This window comes from Chrysochloris asiatica, unplaced genomic scaffold (genome assembly GCF_000296735.1).
Source record: "Chrysochloris asiatica unplaced genomic scaffold, ChrAsi1.0 scaffold00055, whole genome shotgun sequence".
NCBI lineage: Eukaryota > Metazoa > Chordata > Mammalia > Afrosoricida > Chrysochloridae > Chrysochloris > Chrysochloris asiatica.
Window position 1 is genome coordinate 4,836,339 of NW_006408573.1, and position 21,042 is coordinate 4,857,380.

Consider the following 21,042-nt stretch of genomic DNA (forward strand, 5'->3'; position numbering starts at 1 on the left):
TTCAGCTTGAGAAATGATGAGCATGCTCTTCCCTTTTGTTTTTCTAACTCCACGTCTTTGTACAATTCATTATAATACTTGATTTTGTTTTCTCAAGCTGCCGTTTGAAATGTTCCATGCAGCTCTTTACCTCCTCGTTTCTTCCATTTGCTTTAGTATCTCTACTCTGAAGAGCAAGTTTCAGTCTCGTCTGACATGCATTTTGGTCTTTTTCTTCTTTCTTGTCTCCTTAATGACCTTTTCCTTTCTTCCTGTATGATGTTCTTGATTTCATCCCACAGCTCTTCTGGTCTTGTAGAACTTTTGGAGAGGTTGTGGTGGAGGTTGTAGGCAGTGTACCTTCCTGTTTCCGTGAGTGTGGTTCTCTTGGAGGAGGTAAAGGATCGTGGGCAGAGGCCGCTGCTGAGACATGCGCTTAGTTCCCTGCCTTCCTCTTAGTGCATCATGAAGGAACAGACATCATTTTTCTTTTGGCAACCTTTGTCCTTATAAATTAAAGTGGAAAATGATAGCCTGGTCTCTAGTCTAGTTATTGTTTTATTCCTCCTCTGACGTCTTAACGTCTTCGTGCCCCTGCCAAGACACCCAGAAGGAGGGAGACGTGAGTTGGTTACTTTAATTACAGCCCTGAAGTTCCTCTGGGCTCTGCTTTGGGAAGAATGTGTCAGAAGAAAATGGCATTCTTGTGGGTGGGGCTTAAGGAATTGGAGAGATATGAGGAGCAGAATCCAGAACTTATTTCAGGAACTTTCAAACCTACAGACAGATTTCCCCTCTCTGCCTCTTCCTTTTAATGCCCCCCACCCCAAGAGCTTTATGCCCCCACTATGTCAGACACTGAGCATCTCTTCACAGCCAAATCCCTTTCAATCTTCCTAGTTCATGGAAATTGGAATGGTTCCCATTTCACAGATAAGAATGTGGAGACTCAGGTTTTAGGTAACTGACAGAGCTGTAATCTGACTTCTGCTTGTCTGACTCTGAGTTCTCATCCAATACCCAGGCCTCTCTCTTGCTGCTCAGCTCCTTTGTCTTGTCAGAGTCTCTGATGGGGGTATGGAGTCCCTGCATGTATCTAAGAGCCCTTCTCATGCCTCTCCCTCACCTCACACCCTGGCTGTGGGCTTTGTAATGCATAGCATTAAGTCACAGGGGTTGGCTCTAGAGTTTTTTTGTTTTGTTTTTAATGGCAATTGGCCCTTTTCTAAAGAAGTTTCTGCTTTAAAACAGTCATCCCCAACTGGACACCCAACAATAGAGACTCCTAGTGCCAATTCTGGGAGGTTAGATAGTTCTTTTTCCTCCTTCAGAGCCTCCTGGCCAATTTTGTTACCATCTTGTATTCATTTAAGCTGATGGACTGAACATAGCATTGGAAGGAACAAAACCGCTATTCTACTCAGGTTCTGGGCTTGAGGCCAAACAACCCCACAGCTGGTCCTCTGTTTGCAACTTCATCTGTAAAAGGGCATCCTTGGCAAACACTTGCATGGTGATAGAAAACTTCTATCCCAAACCCATTCCTAGTGAGGGAGAGAAGTCTCCCCAACCCCTGTACTAACCTTCTATGCTTAAATGTCAGGCAAGAAATAGACTGGCCCCTAGCATGAGGAAAGCTTGGCCCATATATTATTTAACGATGATTCATTTCCCACTAAATGCTGCTGGAAACATTAGAACAAACCCAAGTTACGAGGTGACTTCAATAACTTTGTGAAAAAATACCATTATCTTTTCATTTAACTTTTCCACAAACTGTTTGAAGACCCCTCATACTTGTACTAACCGCCCAAGGCTTGGGCCTACTCAGGAAGTAGATTCTGATTCCCTTTCCAAGGAATCGGGTTCTTTACCGATAACAACCCCTGCAAAGTCCTGAAGTGGACTTTCAATGCTCTTGTGGTCACTGGAGCCCTTTCAGAGCATTTGGCCATCTGATTGGACCCTAGAGCCATTTAGGATATTTCAAAGCAAACAGTTAATTCAATACCTTTTTGCATGATTTCAGTAGCCCTGTTAGCTGAACATTAATTGAAACCGTTTAACACTTAGAAGTAGAATTAGGTGTCGGGGGTTCAGTACTTGCTTCTGGCTCTATATCGTTTTAGCCCAGGCCCAGCTCCACCACATTCCCCTCGTCTCTCTCTGAGAGAAGCCACTTAATGGCAACGGGCCTTTTAAACTACCCAGAGGAGGTCAATTTTGAGTTGACATGCGTTGTTGCTATTGGTTGCCATCGAGTGGTTCTGACCCATAGCAACCTTCTATGTAACGGGACCAAACCTGCACCGTCTTCATGAGTGTCGGCATATTTGAGTCCATTGCTGTGTTTTTTGGGTCAACTCTTTTCAATGAGACTAAACCAAACCAAAGAAACCCATTCTGACTCCTAGCGACCCTCTAGGATGGAGTAGAAGGGCTCCTTAGTGCTTCCTAGACTGTAGATCTTTACAGGAACAGATAGTCTCATCTTTTTCCTACACCAACCTTATGAATAACAGCCCAGAACTTAACCCACTGTGCTATCGGGGCTCCTTTCAATGAGACTGAAAGGATGAAACTAAGTTTTCCAGGCAGATATATTGGGCCAGGAAATGTGTTCTAGGCTAAAGGAACAGCTGGTCCCAAGCCCACAATTAGAATATCAAATGACTGGGAATGCCAAGTGGCTTGCCAGGAGCAAAAGACTTAAGGGTGTGGTGAAGCAGGGGATGAACTGACACTTGCCAGCGGATTATGAAAGGTCCCAGATGCTGAAATATTAACATTTGATCCTTTCCACCACGATTTCTGAACTTCAACACCACTGACATTTTGGGCTGGTTAATCCTCCGTTGTGGGGGCGCACACTGTAGGGTATTCAGAAGTAGCACTCCTGACTTGGAACAGCCCAAATTACCTCCAGACATTGCCAGATAGTCAGACAGTGGCTAGAGCCCCAGGACCAGAGGCAAAACCACAGGATTAAGTGAGATAGGCTTTTTAGGTGACTGCAAGTCCCGGAGGATTTGGGGGCAGGCGAGTGACAAAATTAGAGTGGTTCTTCAGAACATCCAACCAAAAAACAAACTCTTGCCATTAAGCTGATTGCGACTTACAGCGAGTGACCCCATATGACAGAATAGAGCTGCCCCACAGGGTACCCAAGGCTGTAAATCTACAAGAGCAAACTGCCTCACCTTTCTCCTGCAGAGTGCCTGGGAAATCAAACCACTGACTTTTCAGTTAGCAGCTGAGTGCTTAACCACTGTGCCACCAGGACTCTTTAATGGCAATACTCAACCAAAACCAAAACCCATTGCCATCGAGTTGATGCTGACTCATAGCGACCCTACGTAGAGTTTCTTTACGGGAGCAGTCTCTTTCTCCCTTGAAATGTCCTTGAGGTGAAAATCTTCCCCAGTTGAGAGCAGTTCTAGACTGAGCCGTCTGAGGGTAGGAACCTTCCATTCTTAGTCATCTCTAGCCCTCAGAGTCAGGCGTGTAGTAGGCAAACAAGAGAGTTTTGTTCCATTAAATCCAGTTCCAAGAACTTTTAAAAAGCAGCGTGTGCTGGTGTCTCCTCGGGTGATTTTCTTCTCCTGGGCAGAGCTGCCCAGGGCAGGGGCCACACTGGGCACAGTGAGGGGAGAGTGGCTGGGAAGGCCGGTCCCTATCTCCATCTGCACTTGCAGGTATGGGCCTGTAATCATGGCCTTGGTCTGCCCTGACCCCTTTTCTCTGGCCTGTGTTCCCCCCCACCCCCGGCAGGCGCAGCATGCTCCACCTTCATGAGAGTGACGGAATTCACAACATTGGCCTGCCACAGTGGCAGCTCTTGCTTTGTCTGATGGTCGTTGTCATCATCCTGTTTTTTAGCCTCTGGAAAGGTGTGAAGACATCAGGAAAGGTAATATCTCTTTGTTTCTCTTTCAGCTGGGAGGCTGGCTCCAAAAAAATGGTTATTTTCTCTAGTTATAACCTGTAGTTGATAGATTGGTGGAGCTGTAGGCACAAAGCCTGAGTCAAACTCCACACGACTTCTGCACCTGTATTGGCTTCCTGCTATAGCAAAGCACCTCCGTAAGTTTCTTAGGGGCGGAGTATACTCGGGCCATGGGCCGTGTTGATTCTTACCCTGAGGAACATCATGAGCTGAACACCCCATTTATGCCCAGTGTCGTTCATGTGAGTTCAAATGTCTTAAAGAGGAGATAGCTGGGTGGCTTATAAGAACAGAAAGGTATCAACTCACAGTTCTAGAGGCTGGGGTGTGAGATCAAGGTGTTGACTGGGGTAGTTTCTTCTGAGGTTTTGAGGGAGAATCAGCTTCACGCCTTTCTTTCTCCTAGTTTCTGATGGCCCTGGGTAATCCTTGGCTTGTAGCATCACATGGCACCCTTCCTCTGTCTCCCTGTTTCTTTGTCTCTTCTATAAGAAAATCATTCAGTTTGGATTAAGACCCGTCCTACTCCTATAGGACCTCAAGTTAACTGTAACATCTTCAAAGACCCTATTTCCTAATAAAGTCTTGTTCACAGGTACCAAGGGTAGGACTTCAACATGTCTTTTGGGGGCACACAATTCAATCTATAATACTTATCTAAGCCATCAGCAGAATAAAAAGATCAGGAGTTTTTATACATTCCCACCAAAGCCCCTCTCCCCCGATACCAGAGACTAGGAAATCCCCAGGAGTGTGGAGGAAAGCCTACAACACTCTACTCAACTGTCTGATCAATCTTGGATTTCATGCACATGTTTCATTTTACTCTGGAATGTAGCCATTTGTTTTACTGTAATAACATCAATCTGAATTCTCAAGTTAAAGAGATGTTCTAGAAGATATCTAGATGTATCTTTGTGTTTCCATGGCTGCAATGTGTATTTCCCTGGTAAAGGGGGCACAGATTTAGATCACTTGTGGGAATGTGTCCAGAGTTGGCATTCAGGACCTGGGTAACACTAGCTTCTGTAGTAAGTCACTCAGGGGTGGAGTATACTCAGGCCGTACCCCATGGTGATTCTTAGCCTGAGGAACATCCTGGGGAAAACACCCCATTTGACCCATATGTGGTCCATGTAAACTCAAATGTATTAAAGAGGATAACGCTAGGAGATGTATTGGTTAGTTATTGCTATGTAACAAACCACCCCAAAATATGTTGATTTTATAAATATAACAACTGTTTTATGAAGAGTCTTCCAAAAATATTTGGAAGAATTCTGTTCTTTTTCCATTTTGTTTTTGGAAGCCCCCTCATGATTCTGTGGGTTGACTGGGATTCTGTGGGCAGGTGTTCTGCTCCATGTGGCATGTTCAAGATGGTGCATCCGTATGTCTGTTACTAGCACTGTTGTCAGCTGGAAGCTCTACTCGAGCTATCAGCTAGAGCATGTTGGTTACTTTCCATGTGCTTGGATTTCTCACAGCATGGCAGCTGCATTCCAAGAACGTGTTCCAAGCCGACAAGCCTCAATGTGCAAGTAGCTTATCTCATTTTCTTTGCATCCTCCTTGCAATTGCCCCAGTGGCCAAAACAAGTCTTGTGGTAAAATCTCAAGTCAATATGGGAGGGAAGTACACAAGAGCTGAGTTTATTGGGGTCACCAAGGCAACAGTCTACCACAGTCAGGTAGGCATAAAATTGGGAAATGCTTCATTAGGAAACTGGTTTTAGAAGGAGAATGCATTAGGGTTCTCTTGAGTATTCCCAGAGCTCTTGGTTATGTCATGAGAGTGAAGATGGTGGTAGGGGCAAGTGGTCAGTGGGATGAAGTTAGTCAGGAAGTTGAGATGGAACATCTTATCAGCATGTGGGGGACGTAGTGTCTGACTCAAGGAAGGATCCATCTAGGATGTAGACCAGGACTTGAAGGCAGTCTGGAATAGAGCAAAACCAGGCTAGGACCAACACCATCCCAGTGTCTGGTACATCATAGTCCTTCAGTAAGGGTTTTGTGAAAGATTAATTAGAAACAAAGGAAGGTAAGAAGAAATGAAGGTGGATGAATAGGTTTGGGTACTTCATTAAGTGTTCTTTTGAATTCAGCTCAAGTTATTGAACATGTACAGACCTCTCCTGTGTTCCTGGCTTGATGCAAATGATGCAGAAATGACTAAGGTAGATTTCTTCTTCAGTTGCTTGTAATCTGAGTATATTACTGATGGGCTGTGGGTCAACCAAGGTCACTTGTTCTTCGGTATCCATCCAGAGATAGTTTGTACATATGTGTTGTTGCTAAGTGCCAAACCCTGTATAGGGTTTCTGAGGAGTGCCTGGTGAGCTTGAACCACCAACCTTGCGGTTCAGACCGACTTTGCAGTCTAGCACATTAACCCACAGCATCCCTTTAAACAAAAACTAATGGTCACAAAGTTTACATGCTATTAGAGATAAGAGACCTATATTGCTGTTTTTCCCCTTCATAATTCTTTGGAGATCATCGCATATCAGGTAGTTAGGTTGCAAACTACTAAAAAGGAGTTCTGGTGGTAGAGTGGGTTGTGAGTTGGACTGCTAACCACAAGGTCTATAGTTTTAATCTATCACTTCTCAGGAGAAAGATGAGGCTTTGTACTCCTGTAAAAATTTATAACCTTGAAAACCCTAGACAGGGTCGCTATGAGTCAGACCACCACCAACCAGTCTTAAAGCTTTCAATCTTGACTTTAGGATTGAATAAATCATTGGCCTATTTGATTCCATGCTATATAATTCCACACTTATCTATGGACTCCTGGTGTGGTGCTGTAGGATCAGCACTGGACTGTAAACCACAAGGTCAGCAGTTCAAACCCACCAGTTGCTCCTCAGAAACACTATACAGGATCAGAACTGACCCGACGGCACTTAACAACAGCAACAGTTATGTTGCACTATAAAGAAACTGTCATGAAATCAGTTTAGTGGATTGCCACAAACATTATTTTCAATGAAATGGGCTACACAGGAACAGAACACATTGCATCTAGCAAACTAAGAGCAGTTTGGTGGACTTTTTAAGTTAATTACAATAGTATAAGTGTGCGTGCTTTGTCTTGTTATAGATGGTATTTCTTACCAGAGGTTATGGTAACAACATGGTAGAGCTGTTACCTTAGTGGAGGGAGGAAGTCTCCAAAAACACTGGAGAAGGAGGCATTTGAGCTGGTTCTTCACCGACAGACTCAGGTCAAGCTGGGATGGAAGGAGCTGTGTGAGCCAAGTCGCAGAGGTGGGAAGCCCCAAGACAGCCTTTCCTGGGTGTTGGGAGTAGCATTCTCCTGGTCTGTGCAGGGCAGGGGAGCCACAGTCTATGAAGTCACATGCGTTCTGCTATTGCTATGGTTGGAGAATCTGGACAGTGTGTGGGGCCACCAAGGGTTTTAACATTGTACCTATAACTAAGTTTCCCCAATTTTAAGCCAACCCAGTGATAGGCAACCACAAACCAAAAAAAAATTGCCATCAAGTTAATTCGAACTCATGGCAAGCCATGTGACAGAGCAGTGAGGCTTTTCTTGGCTGTTATCATCGTGGAAACAGACTGCCAAGCCATGGCTCCATTGGGTGGATTTGAACTGCCACCCTTTTTAGTTAGTCCCAGGGAGCAAACCATTATGCCACCTAGGGACCTTAGGCAACTACAGGCATTATCAAAAAGGGAGCCCTGCCCCACCTGGTTTAGTACTGAGTCAGTGCAGAGCACCAGTTGCTGCAGGGGAGAGTGATGTTAAACAGAGACCAGGACACGAGCTGAGAATGCTTAGTTCCTCACCACACGCTCTTTGCGAGGAATGTGTGAGTGGTGTGTGTCACACTAAAGAAGTTCCTCTTTATGGAAACACAAGGAGTGAAGACTATGAGTACCCCGTGTGTGTCAACCAAAGCCATAGCCCACATGTTGCATACGTCCCCTGTGTTCTGGCAGCTGAGCAGGCAAGTAACTTTCTAGAACATTCCTATGCCCTGTTTTTTAGATTTTTTTAATAAACTGGCTCCTGAGAAAACCAAGTTCTGCATCTAGAACAGGACACAGCTTTTCTTAACAGGCATCTGCAGTCCCAGAACAGACCTGAAATGAATTGTAAATGCTCACACCCTAGTCACGGCAAAGGAAGTCTCTGTGCTTACAAAGATGCAGGACTCAACAGCTGCTGGGAAGGTGGGGGTGAAAAAGATTGGCCCTACCTCACACCCTCTGTGACCCCTAGCCCTTTGACCATCTCAGGAGGAGGATGAAGGTTTGAATCAGAACTTGCAGCCCCAGGGAAACTGACAAGTGTGAACTCACCGTGGAATTGCCATCCTGAAGTCCTGCCTCCTCCCGGGTCCTGGCTCTTAAAACCCACAGGCCCCTTAGCCACAGTCAGCGCTGGAGAGCTCTGCAGACCATCTCCACCTTCTTGTACAAATGGGGAAACTAGAGCCTAGATATGGACAGGGTCTCATGAGGACCTTCCACAGAACTAAGACTTGAACTTGAATCTCAAAGATACAATATAAACTAAAACTAAAACCCAAACTAAACCTGATGCCCTCAAATTGAGTCTGAGTCTTAGTGATACTATAAGGTTTCCAAGCTGTAAATCTTTACAGAAGCAGCCTGCCACATCTTTCCCCCACCGAGTGACTGGCAGATTCGAATCCCTTACTTTTTGGTTAGCAGCTGAGCACTTAACCACAGCACCACCAGGACTCCTCAAAGATTAAGGATGGAGAGTGGTTAAGAATGCGGGCTTTGTAACCTGAAGACTTGGTTTGGTGTCCAGGTCCCGTCATTTACTGGTGTTCCCTGTCGAAGGAGGGGAATAAATGTGCCTACTTCCAGGGCTGCTGAGGGGATGGAGTGGGAGGTTGCATGTAGCAGCTCAGGACTGACAGAAGGGAATTGCTCATAAACGATCCTTGTCATTGTCCCCTTCACCTGCAACCCAGGTGATCTGTGCCCACCTTGGCTGTTTTCGAACACTGCTCTGCCACTTCCCTTGAGAAGGGGCTCTTTGGGGATGTCACATATTAGATTAAACTTTTGGAAATCTCGGACCCCCTAATGCCTTCAGATAAACCAGGACAGGATTAAGAACCATCTAGACCCATTTCACTGCCAGGTTTAGAACTGTTTGGGGAACGGGACCATCTGTTCCATCTAGAACACCTCCTGAATTCTGGGGAAAATGATGGCATTGGGAAGAGAGAAAGCCAGATTAATTTTCAAAACCAAAACCAAAACCTAGGTTCTAGTTCATTTAAATATAAATGTAGTTTTGTTACTTTAGGGTTCAAGTCATAATTCTAGCCAAGTCATCCCATTAATGTGTCAATACAGGCTGGTCTGGCCTCCTGGTATGGTGCTATAGGGTCGGTCAGCACTGGACTGAGAACCACAAAGTCTGCAGTTTGCGCTCACCACTGCTCTTTGGAAACCCTATACAGGGTCGCTATGAGTTGGAATCGACTTGATGGCACTAAACAACAACACAAGCCTAATTATAACGGACCTAATTGGACCTAATTGGACCTAATTATAATGACCAGCATCATTTGTATATAAGCAAACAATGTGCTAAAATGTGCATAGTCTGGTGTTTTTAATCTATCACCCCTCTCACCCCCCAAACACCCCCGCTTCATAATCCTTTTTATTAGATTTCCATTATTAGTGCAGATATTCCTAAAATCCGATTTGGAGGACCACAAGTTCTAAATCAATAGAGGTTAAATTAGGTCAGTTTAGTAGAGATCAAGTTTGGGCATTTATAGTGTCTGTGCTGGAGACACATAAGGTGGGCCACAGAGTGTAAGAATCATCCAGAGAAGAGATTTGACAAGAATCATCTTGCTAAAACTCAGATTGTTGGTCCCTCCCAGGAGAACCTGAGACAGTGGATGTGGGGTGAGAATTTGCATTTCAGACAAGTTCCTGATGTTGCTGGTAAATGTTGCTGATGTGGCCTTGATCTAGGTAATTCTTTGATGTTTGGGTCTCTAGCAAAGTTTACACACCTTCAATGACAGGGACCTCATTACCTCTGTGAGCATCCCATTCCCTATTTGGAGAGCTTTACCCATTAATCCATTAGAAATTTCTTCCTTTTATTGAGCCAGGATCTTTCTTATTTTAGTTTTCAGCTGTTGCTTTGAGTTTGGTACTCTGGAACCACAGAAATTCTAATTCTTATCAGAAATGCCAGGTGAACAAGAATTTGGATTTGGCATGATAAACTAAGTTTGAAGCTACTTGCCAAGAGCAATGGGCTGCTGATTGTTCTTTTCATCTCATACTCAAAGTTGGACAAAGTCTGATTTTTCATGGTCAGATGCATTGCAAGTTGAATTCTGAGAGCTGCAGACCTTGGGTGGAGATGACCCACCCAACCCAAATGTTCTTTCTCTTTGCCCAGTCAGCATCCAGAGCACACTTGTGCATGAGAGGGGCTGTTGGATAGGGATCCAGGAGGCTCCGTTTTCATCACAGAAAGATTTTAGGCAACTGAGCTCACATCCACCATCATTTCCAAGGACCTTCCACACTCCATGATTTCACTTTGAACACATGCGCATGGACAAAATAAACCCCCTTTTTTCAGATCTTTGATTTCAGTTTTTAAGATCAGCTCAGTCTCTCAGTCATGTCCTCATAAGTTCCCTGGGAAAATGGAAATCCACGTTGGAGCCTCCACCATGGTGGCCTCCAGAACCTTGTGAAATTCTTTGGAGTCAGAATTCAGGGTGTTGATTTTTGATATGAGTTCTGTCAGTGTGTCTGCAATTGACATGAGTGGACGGGACACTTGGTAGTTGGGACTCTCCACAAAGTCATGTGAGGGCTCCTCCTTGTGCTCTTCACCAGGGATTTCCACCCACTTTCCCCAATTTGGGAGACTGCATCCAAGATTGATATGAGTCCACCCACATGAACAATTAATTTCACTTTCCAGAACAAGTGTTTCTCATTTGTTATTGGTAATCTGTCCTTCCTGTTCTTGTCTCACTGAGAGAAACAAAATGTCAAAACCTTCAATCTACAAAGACCTCCATAGAAGAGTGGATCAATGGAAGAACAACTGAATAGCATGAAACTAAGCTGACCCTCCTCTCATTCCCTCTGACCCCACCAGATGTGACCACTGTTGATGCATTCACTCACTTGTTGGGTTAGTTTGCATGTCATCCCGTAGCCCTCCAAGCTGACCAAGAACTTTGACCTTAGTCATGTTTCAGTGTTTCCATCGTCTCCCTAGGGCTTCAGAGAACAAGGGCTTTGGGAACCCTGTGTCCTCTAGTGTTTTGGTTGGGTCTTTCTTGGGTCTGGCTACTCCACCCTTTACTTGGTGTTTTGTATGGGGCACAGTCTTCTTTCAGCAAGACTGCACATGGCTGCATCTGCCCATAGCAGTGACAAGTAACTTTTCTTGCACATTTACATTCCAAACCAATTAATGTGAAAACTCTAGAGAAGGTGTCTGAGTTTTGAAAATTGTATTTGTGAATTGGTTCAGCGTACTGGATTAGATATGGATTTCTACCTAAGATCTTCTATTCCCCTTCTCCAGGTCCAAGGAGGAAGCTTGTCCTTCCCAGCACACACCTTTCTCCTCTAATCCTTCTAACTAGGCAAGGCTTGTACATGTGTGTGTGTGTGGGTGGGTGTGTGGGGGGGTAGTCTGGGGCTAATTTCTTCTGTTTTGTGTTTCTCTGTATCCTAAATCCTTTCCCACTAAGCTGAAGAACGGCCAGAGCTTCTGCTTTCTGACCAGCCATATCCCCCCTGGAGAATGAGTTTAACCTCTGGGCTTTGGTGAGGGTCAAGGATGAGAAAAGAAGAAGAGAGGAAGAAAGAGTGGAAGAGAGGAAAATAGAGAGAAACAGAGGGAGAGAGAATGTGAGGGAGGATGAGGAGAAGAGATCTCTCTAAGTATTTTGCCAATGAGGCCAATTCTGATTGTATATGATGGATGGTGGGTGGGTGTATTTAGCTCTACTGGAACCAACTTGAAGGTTCTGGAAGGGTGACTCTGGAGAGGAGGAGGAGGTGACCAGGGCTATAGGACCCTAGTCCTGCCTTGTTTCCCCTTGCTTGCCATCATGGTGCCATGCCTGCATGGGTGACTCTCCCGGTAAGTTCTCAGCTTCTTTAGGATGAAACCTAAACCTGTTCATGCTCTGTCTTTGGAGTCTGACCCAGGGCTTGGCCTAGAAATGAAGCGTGTAGCTTGTTCACTGTTTGAATGAAGGTGGGGAGAGAGCAGGACTGGTACCCTGGGAGACTGGCAATCCCAGGGCAGAGTAAGGCTTTCATGGTGAGCTTGTCCATTTCTCAGGTTGTGTGGATCACGGCCACGCTACCATACCTCGTGCTGTTTGTGCTCCTGGTCCATGGCATCACGCTGCCCGGAGCCTCCAACGGCATCAACGCCTACCTGCACATTGACTTCTACCGTTTAAAAGAAGCCACGGTCAGTGCTGGGGGACCACCCTCTTGGGTTGGGTAGGGGTAGGGGTAGGGGTAGGGATAGGGCTCTTGGGAAGGATACAATGGAAACCCTGATCCCAGCTTTGCCATTGACTTTCTGTGTAGATATTTCCCTCCCTGGGTCTCATCTTCATCAGCTGACCTGTCCTGATTAGAACCTGGTGGCGCTGTCAGGCCATTTGGTTCTGCTAGCTTGGAATTCTGGGGTTCCATTTTGTGGCCTTCATGGACCCCTTTTCTCAGGAGAACGATACCTTGTGAAGGCTGTGTGATACTCTGGAGCCTTACCTCTGTCCTGTACCCATAACCACTCTAGTCTTACTCTTACCTCCAGTCCCTGACCCTGACCTTTGCCACCATCCTGTATTAGGAACAGTAACAGCCACCAGCAAGACCATGAACCTGCTGACTCTTGCTCCCCACTGCCTCCTCAGCTCACAGATTCTGAGTGGATGTGGAAATGGACTTGGAAGTGGGGCCCAGAGCAGCAGGGTAAATTTTGGGAGCAGAGGCAAACTTGGAGATGCCTAGTGTGTTGAGCATTTTCAAATGATGACTGAATCCACCTTGAAGAGTGTGAAACAAGTCAGAATTCTATTTGTTCTGCTACTGTGTAAATATCCCAAGTCTTCCAGCTGTGTCCTGCCATGAGATTGCTCCTCCAGTTATGTCCTGTCCCTACAATGTCAGGGAAACCTGGGACAACATGAGTGGTGATAATGGCAGAAATCTCTCAAATCTGAATTGCCCAGGTGAACTCCCATTGTGTATATAGGAAAAATGAGAAAACTCAGATATTCACAGGTGACATTGACCTGGCCTAGGTCATGAGGCAAGGTTCTCTGATGGCACAGTGATTAATTGCTTGACTATTAACCAAAGGTCAACAATTGGAACCCACCAGCTGCTCTGTGAGAGACAAAACCTGGCAGTCTGCTTCAATTTAGGAAAGATTACAATTTAGGAAACCCCATGGGTTAGTTCTTCTCTGCCATGTGGGGTCACTGTGAGTCAGAATCAACTCGAATGCTCTCAGTAACAACAGACCATCTGAGGCAGAGAGGTCAGAGCGGGACCCAGGTCTTCAGGCTTTTAGCCCTGGGCAGTTACCACCCAGAAGAAGACACAAGTAACCCTCTGGTCTCACAAGGAGTCACCTCTGTCTGGGGAATGAAGATATCTTTTCCATACCTGAGATAGTCATAGCCCTTGTCCCAGCCATATTCAAACCCAGAACTTTTGATTTTTAACTTCATTTTTAAATTATGGCATTACCATGAAGCAGATTGTAAGCATTGCAGTGAAATGATGTGTGTAAAACTGATGTTCTCCCATGTAAACTATCACTCAATTCACAATAAAAACTAAAAAAAAACAAACAAAAAAACCCAGCATCCCATGGAGCCGGTGAGTTCCTCTGGGGAGCGCCCCGTGGTGACCACCCATGGCCTCCTGTCCCCCTGAACATGGTTACCGCTGAGTCGATTCTGACTCACAGAGCAGAGCTGAGCTCCATGGGGTTTTCAATGACTGATGTTTGGAAGTTTATTCTCAGGTCTTTCTTCCAGGGTGCCTCTGGGTGTACCTCCAACCTTTTTGTTAGCAGCTGAGCACATTAACTGTTTGTACCACTAAGGCTCATTTTGTGTAGGTTGCATGGGGGCAGAACTCTCCATGATTAAATCATCTTTTCTTGGGTCTCAGGGTATCCCTGAAGCAGTGGGGTGGTCACATTCTATGAACTGCAGAAGGTGATGGTTTTGTCTGCTGGTTTCAGGTTTGGATTGATGCTGCAACTCAGATATTTTTTTCCTTGGGAGCTGGATTTGGTGTTTTGATTGCATTTGCCAGTTACAACAAATTTGACAACAACTGTTATAGGTAAGAGATGTCTAAGGACTCTGGAAAGCTCTAGACCCTGGGGGCTGACCCTTGAGGTGTTCAGAGAGAGGGCTATGTCTGGAAGCCAACTCTGTTCATTCCATTCTTGGCTCTGTCAGCAGCTTGCTTTGTGATGTTGGGCAACTTAGTTTTCTTCTTCACTCTTTTGTTCTGTGAAATGGGCCAAGTAAAGTTTCCTCGGCATTTTGTGAACTCCAGCATGGATCATGGCAGTGCTGATGGACACATTTCAGTTCAAGTTGCCTCTAAAACGGATGCGAGGTGCAGGACTGGACAAGTTGAGGTCATTAGTGCTGGGAGGTCATGGGGGAGGCTGGGATGGAGAGGCATAGAACGACCAACCGATTAGTTGGCATTGCCTGATCCTGCCCATCTGATGCTCAGGAAGGCAGGATAGAATGTTCAGGCTGGTCACATGATGGTCTTAGGAGAGCGAGGCCTGGAAAGACGGCAGGACAGACCAAGACATCTGTACAGGGCAGCAGAGGCAGAAGGCCATGCTCCCGCTCAGTTCAGTAAGCATTTAGGAGTCCAAGTGCTCTGAGGGCTTCAGATATGGACCCAGACTCGGCTTCCTCTCTACCACTCTCTTCCAAAGCCTGAAGGCAGACTTACAACTCCTTTGATCCAAGACAAAGTAGGATGACGGCATACACAGGAATAGGTGGTAAGGAGTGATGGCGTGCTCAGCCGTCTGGTCAGGGACCAGCAAAAGTGTGGGGCTGAGCTTGAGGCGAGCCTCTGGAGGTCATTAGGATTTTGTCAGGCAGACATGGCATGATGTCATTCATGGTGGGGGAACAGGAAGAGCAAAGACAGGAAGGAACAGTAAGTTGATGGGTTTGGTTTCTTCAAAGAATGTTTGTCTAGGAGTCTTGGAAAATAAGCATGGAAGGGAGGTTGGGTCATCTTAGCAAAGACCTTGAATGGCAGCAGGAGAAGTTGAGAGGCATCGTGGAAAGTTTGTGGAAGAGCCAGGCTGGTGAATTGATACCCAAATAAGTGAGTTTGATACCAGACTGTGATATCAAACAATTCCATCTGGAAACTATTCTCTTATTTCCTGCACCAGCAGGTGCTGACACATGGTGGTGGGGCACTGGGGGTCATGTGGCATTTAAGGGCAGCATATCCTGGCTACAGATTCCCTAGATGGCCCAACCGTTAGTGAGCAGGGTGGGCTGGGTTCAGCAGATTTGAGCAAACAGTGCTTTTTTCCTCCAGGGATGCCCTGCTGACCAGCACTATCAACTGTGTCACCAGCTTCATCTCTGGGTTTGCCATCTTTTCTATCCTTGGTTATATGGCCCATGAACACAAGGTCAACATTGAGGATGTTGCCACTGAAGGTGAGTGAGCAGACCACTTTGACCCCAGTCCCCAAGAAGGAGCCGTGAAACGCACTTAAGTCTGGGCTTCACAACTCCCCCATGACTGTGGGACTCAGAAGACTGGACCTGGAGGCTTCCAAATGGTGCACTGGTTGACGTGCCCATGGAGCCGTCTGTGGAGATTTCAGGCTATCTGGGCTCTGGAATCCTGGAGCTTCTACTCTGTACCAGCCCCTGTGATAAGTACTTTACATACCTCCATTGAGCTCTCGCGATGGTAAGATGACAGCAACAACAAAAGTCCAAACTCAAAACAACCCAAAACCATTGCTGCCAAGTCAGTTCCCACTCATGGCAACCCCACGTGTTACATAGTAGAACTGCTTCAGAGGGTTCTCTTGGTTGTAATCTTTATGGAAACATGGTACTTCTGGGTGGGTTTGAACTGTCAATCTTTAGGCTAGTAGTTGAGTGCAAACTGTTTGGGCCATCAGGGATCTTCACTGTGATAATAGACTCACTTCAAAGATGAAACAATGGAGACTCCGGTGAAGTCACTTGCCCACAATCACCAGTAATGGGCCTTGGTACCAGTCTTCAATCCCAGAGCAGTTCGACTCTGGAGCCCATATTCTGATGGTCACAAAGAAGCTGAGGCCTGGGAAGGGGTTTCCTCCAGCCAACTCTGAGGACCCTAAGTGTCTGTGCAGAAACTAGGATGCATACCCTGTAACCTAGAGCTGCCAAGACAGAGCACCGCTTTGTGGTGAATTGCAGCTTTGCTGGTGAATTGGTGCTTTGCTGGGGTGTGAATTGCAGACTTCTGCGGGCTTCACCTGGCATCTCTGGACCCTTGGTCTGCTCTGCTTACATGCAACTGACCAGGTGTCATGGGGCTGGACAAGGACTGCTTGGGACTCAAAATACTCTCCTACCATCCACAGTTCAGACCAATACTCTTAGCCCTTGATGAGACCATCGATGTTTCTTACAGGAGCTGGCCTTGTCTTCATCCTGTACCCAGAAGCCATTTCCACTCTGTCGGGGTCCACGTTCTGGTCTGTTGTGTTCTTCATCATGCTCCTGGCTCTGGGCATTGACAGTTCGGTGAGCAACACAGCTCAGGAAACCCCCCACCCACGTACACACCACTGCCCCTACTTGCTTTACTAGTTGTCTCCAGAAAGCCCTGATTTAAATTCAAACAAGGAAGTGAGTCCTCACTCAGAAAAGCCAAAACCCAAACCCACTAGAAATCCCATTGGCCCCTGGAAATCCAAGCTTGGAAGGATTGCAAATAAGCCAGGATAGCACTGAACCCCGAGAGGCTGAACTCTTGATAGTTCATCATCAACAGCCAACGAAATGTTTTGGGTTTCTTAGATCCTTTTATTTTGCCCATTTGTAAGATTGGGTTACTGACATATTCTTTTATCTATGGCCACCCTTCGGTGCAGCATGGCTGGAAATTTGCAAAGTCTTAGGTAATTAGGTTTCCTACTCCCCGCTGTTTTCTTTTGGATGGTTGCCTGAGCAGTGTTAAGTTAGAAGGATCCTGTGCTTCCAGGCTCATAGAAAGAAACACTGATTTTGATTAACAATGTCTACCAAGGGGAGAGGAGAGTGGCGGCTGCCTACTTCATACTTGACACCGGGCTTGGGGTTTACTTGGGCAAACACAGGGGAATTGCTCATGTGAGGATATAGCAGTGACCTCATCACGAGTAAGTTTTCAGGCATTAGTAGGGCATGAGACCCCATCAGACACTGGGTGCCTGGGGTTTGTGGGTGACCACTTGGCTTGATAACTGGAAAGGTATCCCAAAGTCCTTGTCAGGACCTTCTGCCACTGGAATCTCTTTTTCAGCAGCTGTTTCCAGGAAGCTCTTATTCATATATTATAATATGATTATATCTATTTATAGTCCTGGTGTGGCATTGTAGGATCAGCACTGGACTATTACCTGTCAGATCGGTGGTTCAAACCCACCAGGCACACCTCAGAAACCCTATGAGTTGGAATGGACTTGATGGCATTCAACAACAACAACAACAAAATGATAATTATATAATATTATAAATGTAGTACAAGAGTGTCTGAGCAGCTAACCCCATTCACTCTCCCGTCAGCTTGTCCAACCTCATGCAGGGTGAATGAGTGAGAAAGGGTACAGACATGTTGATTCAGGAGAGGTGGGAGCTAAGGGAGATGGGAGGTAACACATCGCCCTCTGCATATCATTTCTTGGCTCTGAGTTTGGTGAAGAACAGGGCAGATGTGATTAAAAGTGAGAGAATGGGTAGGGGAGCAGGCAGGACTGCAGATTTCAGGAGGCCCAGGCGCCCTCATGGCTGCCCCACCCCACCCCACCCCGACTGGTTCCCCAGATGGGAGGCATGGAGGCAGTCATTACCGGGCTGGCTGACGACTTCCAGGTCCTCAAGAGACACCGGAAACTCTTCACATTTGGCATCACCTTTGGTACCTTCCTCCTGGCACTGTTTTGCATAACCAAGGTGAGTGGGGGCTGGGCCCTGGGCCTCCCTGGAGCTTCTGGGATGCATTTGATAACACTGGGCATGACCAACATTGATGCTGAGGGTGGATAGGGCTGAGTGAGTTCAGGGGGAACCCTGGTGAGAGCCGTCACCTTCACCCTGAGACCAGGCTTCTTGTGGTTAGACCCCAACATCAGTAACAAGACCAAGGAGTTCCAGGCAGCCCCTTTGACTGCTTGCTGATTTGCAGGGCAGGAAAAGCCCCTTGGCACCCTCTCCCCATTGCTCTGTACTGGCTGAAGGATCTACCTTTAGATCTAGTGACTCCAGAAGACTTTGTTAGAATGCAAGTATGTAGTTATTGGCACAATAACACCATACTCCTTTCATCACATGCTCAGTCGAGGATGTGGGACAGGGAACAGGTACGTTGTGACAGGCCATGACTACTTCCAGCCAAGGTAAGTGACCTCAGACTTCCTCCCTGTGCTGTAGGGAGGGATCTACGTGTTGACCCTGCTGGACACCTTTGCAGCCGGGACCTCCATCTTATTTGCTGTGCTCATGGAAGCCATTGGAGTTTCCTGGTTCTATGGTACGTGCTCTTCCCTAAGTGTGCGGGAAAGTCTTGTCTCCCTTTACCTAGAGAAAGACAGCTCAGTGCGAATCTCAGAGTTGAACAACTCTCCAGCCTTTAGCTCAGTTGTGGAGAAACTCCCTTTGGCAGGAGACTGCAGGGACATCTGCCCCCCCCCCCCCCAAGCAGAGCAGGAGACTATTGTTTATCTGAAAATGTTCATTTTTAAAGAGGAACCCTAGAGAAGCTGCTGCCCCCCAAATCCTGCAATCCGTTGTAAATTGGGTTACCAGAAGAAGAAGCAGGATAGAGGATGATCAATTAAACATGAATTTCAGGAAAACAATGAATAATTTCTTCATATATGTTGCATACCAACCAACTGGATACTGTGGAGTTGATTCCGAGTCACTGCCGCGCCATGTGTCTCAGTGCTCCAGAAGGCTTTGAACTGATGGCTTTTCAAAAGTAGATGGCCAGGCCTTTCTTCTGTGGTACCTCTGGGTGGACTCAAACTGTCAACCTTTTGATTAGCAGTCAAGTGTGTGGCGCTGTGGGTTAATGTGCCAGACTGCAAAGCTGTTTGAACTGCAAGGTCGGTGGTTCAAGCTCACCAGCTGCTCCTCAGAAACCTTATACAAGGTCGCTATGGGTCGGAGTCAACTCGACAGCACTTCACAACAACAACAACATGTTCGCCATATGTGCCACCTAGGGACTCCACATATTGGGCAAATTATAACAAATGTATGACTGTTGTTTATCTGAAATTCAAATTTAACTGGGTGTCCTATAAGTGGCAACCTTATTCTAGAACTGGACTGGGAAAATAATTTACAAACTGTAAGTTTGGGGTTTTTTTCCCCATATGTCACACTAAAACTAACCACTGTTAACTTTTGGAGACTGTTTATCAATCTTAATTTCACTATTTTGTACCAGTTAGAAAGAGATTGCAGTGTAAGAGTCTGGACTATTCTATCAGATTAAAGTCAGGGAAAATGCTGTATACACACAGGAGTTGTTTTTAAGAAAGTGTGAGGCAGAAGAAGGAGGTGGGATTTAGGAGGCAGGCTCCTCGAACCCTGGTCTTCCTCTGAAAAATCTGTGGAAGGTGGTGAGGCCCATTAGCATGTTTTCTCCTTTGCTCTGAAGCCAGCGAAGTGCCATGCTGAGGTGCCCCCAATCCCTGGACATTCCTGTCTTGCCTCACTCCCTCCTCCCAGGGGCCTTGGGGAGGGCAGCGGGAGTGGCCTGGGCTCTGCAGACCACAGTGATGGGCCTGCCCTGTGTTCTCAGGTGTGGACAGATTCAGCGATGACATCCAGCAGATGATGGGCTTTAAGCCAGGCCTCTATTGGAGACTATGCTGGAAGTTTCTCAGCCCTGCCTTCCTGCTGGTGTGTAGCCTGTGGCTAGGGGGTCTGGTGAGGGCTACGGTGGGCGTCCAGGATGGGGTGGGTGAGCATGTTTACTTCTGGAGGGTGGCGGCTCTGGGAGCTGACAACTGCTCAGTGCTGTTGTTACCAAGATAGGTTTCCAGCTCAACGGGGTCTAGAACCTGGATTCATGGCCTCCTCCGTCTCTCTCCACTCTCTCTTCTCTTTTACCTAACAATCATGTCTCTGCCTCCTTCTTATTGTCTTTCTCAATTTTCTCCTTCCTTCCTTCTTTCCTCTGTCTCCTCTCTCGTTCCCCCCTTCTTTATTCTCTCCTTCCCAATTATTCATCTCACGTCTCATCTCTCTCATCTTTCTTTCTGTTTCCCCCACCTCCTCTCTTTCTTTGCCTTGTCTTTCTCCTCTCTGTCTTCCTGCCTCTCCTTCCTCTCTGCCCCCAGTTTGTAGTGGTGGTCAGCATCATCAACTTCAAACCGCTCACCTACGATGACTACATCTTCCCCGTCTGGGCCAATTGGGTCGGTTGGGGCATCGCCCTGTCTTCCATGGTCCTGGTGCCTGCTTACATCATCTACAAGTTCCTCAGCACACGGGGCACCCTTTGGGAGGTGAGCTCTCCAGCAGGGTGGCAAGGGGCTTCTGGGTCATTGCCTTTGGGATGAGAGGTGAGCCAGGTGGCCCCAGACATTAGAGATGGATCCAATGCATTGACCAAGTCATTTAACCCCTTCCTACCCTCAGTTTCCACATTTGTAACATGGGGGTAATAATGTAAACCTCAAAGGGAAACAGGAAGTACTTAGAGGGCCCCCGGTGGCACAAATGGTTACGTATTCAACTAGTAGCTGAATGGTTTGAACCCAGAGGCATCTCAGAAGGGAGGTTTGGCAGTCAG

The 21,042-nt window shown here is 46.6% G+C and overlaps 1 protein-coding gene across 1 annotated transcript in view; it reads left to right on the top strand.

Moving 5' to 3' along the window:
- SLC6A2 (solute carrier family 6 (neurotransmitter transporter), member 2) overlaps positions 1 to 21,042 on the top strand; it is a 52,845-nt gene that overhangs the window by 25,439 nt on the left and 6,364 nt on the right. Inside the window, exons 5-13 of the mRNA XM_006863527.1 lie at positions 3,751 to 3,889; positions 12,287 to 12,421; positions 14,216 to 14,319; positions 15,565 to 15,689; positions 16,666 to 16,778; positions 18,060 to 18,188; positions 18,666 to 18,765; positions 20,047 to 20,147; positions 20,588 to 20,755. Coding sequence (XP_006863589.1) covers positions 3,751 to 3,889; positions 12,287 to 12,421; positions 14,216 to 14,319; positions 15,565 to 15,689; positions 16,666 to 16,778; positions 18,060 to 18,188; positions 18,666 to 18,765; positions 20,047 to 20,147; positions 20,588 to 20,755 — 1,114 coding nt within the window. The remainder of the gene's footprint in view (positions 1 to 3,750; positions 3,890 to 12,286; positions 12,422 to 14,215; positions 14,320 to 15,564; positions 15,690 to 16,665; positions 16,779 to 18,059; positions 18,189 to 18,665; positions 18,766 to 20,046; positions 20,148 to 20,587; positions 20,756 to 21,042) is intronic.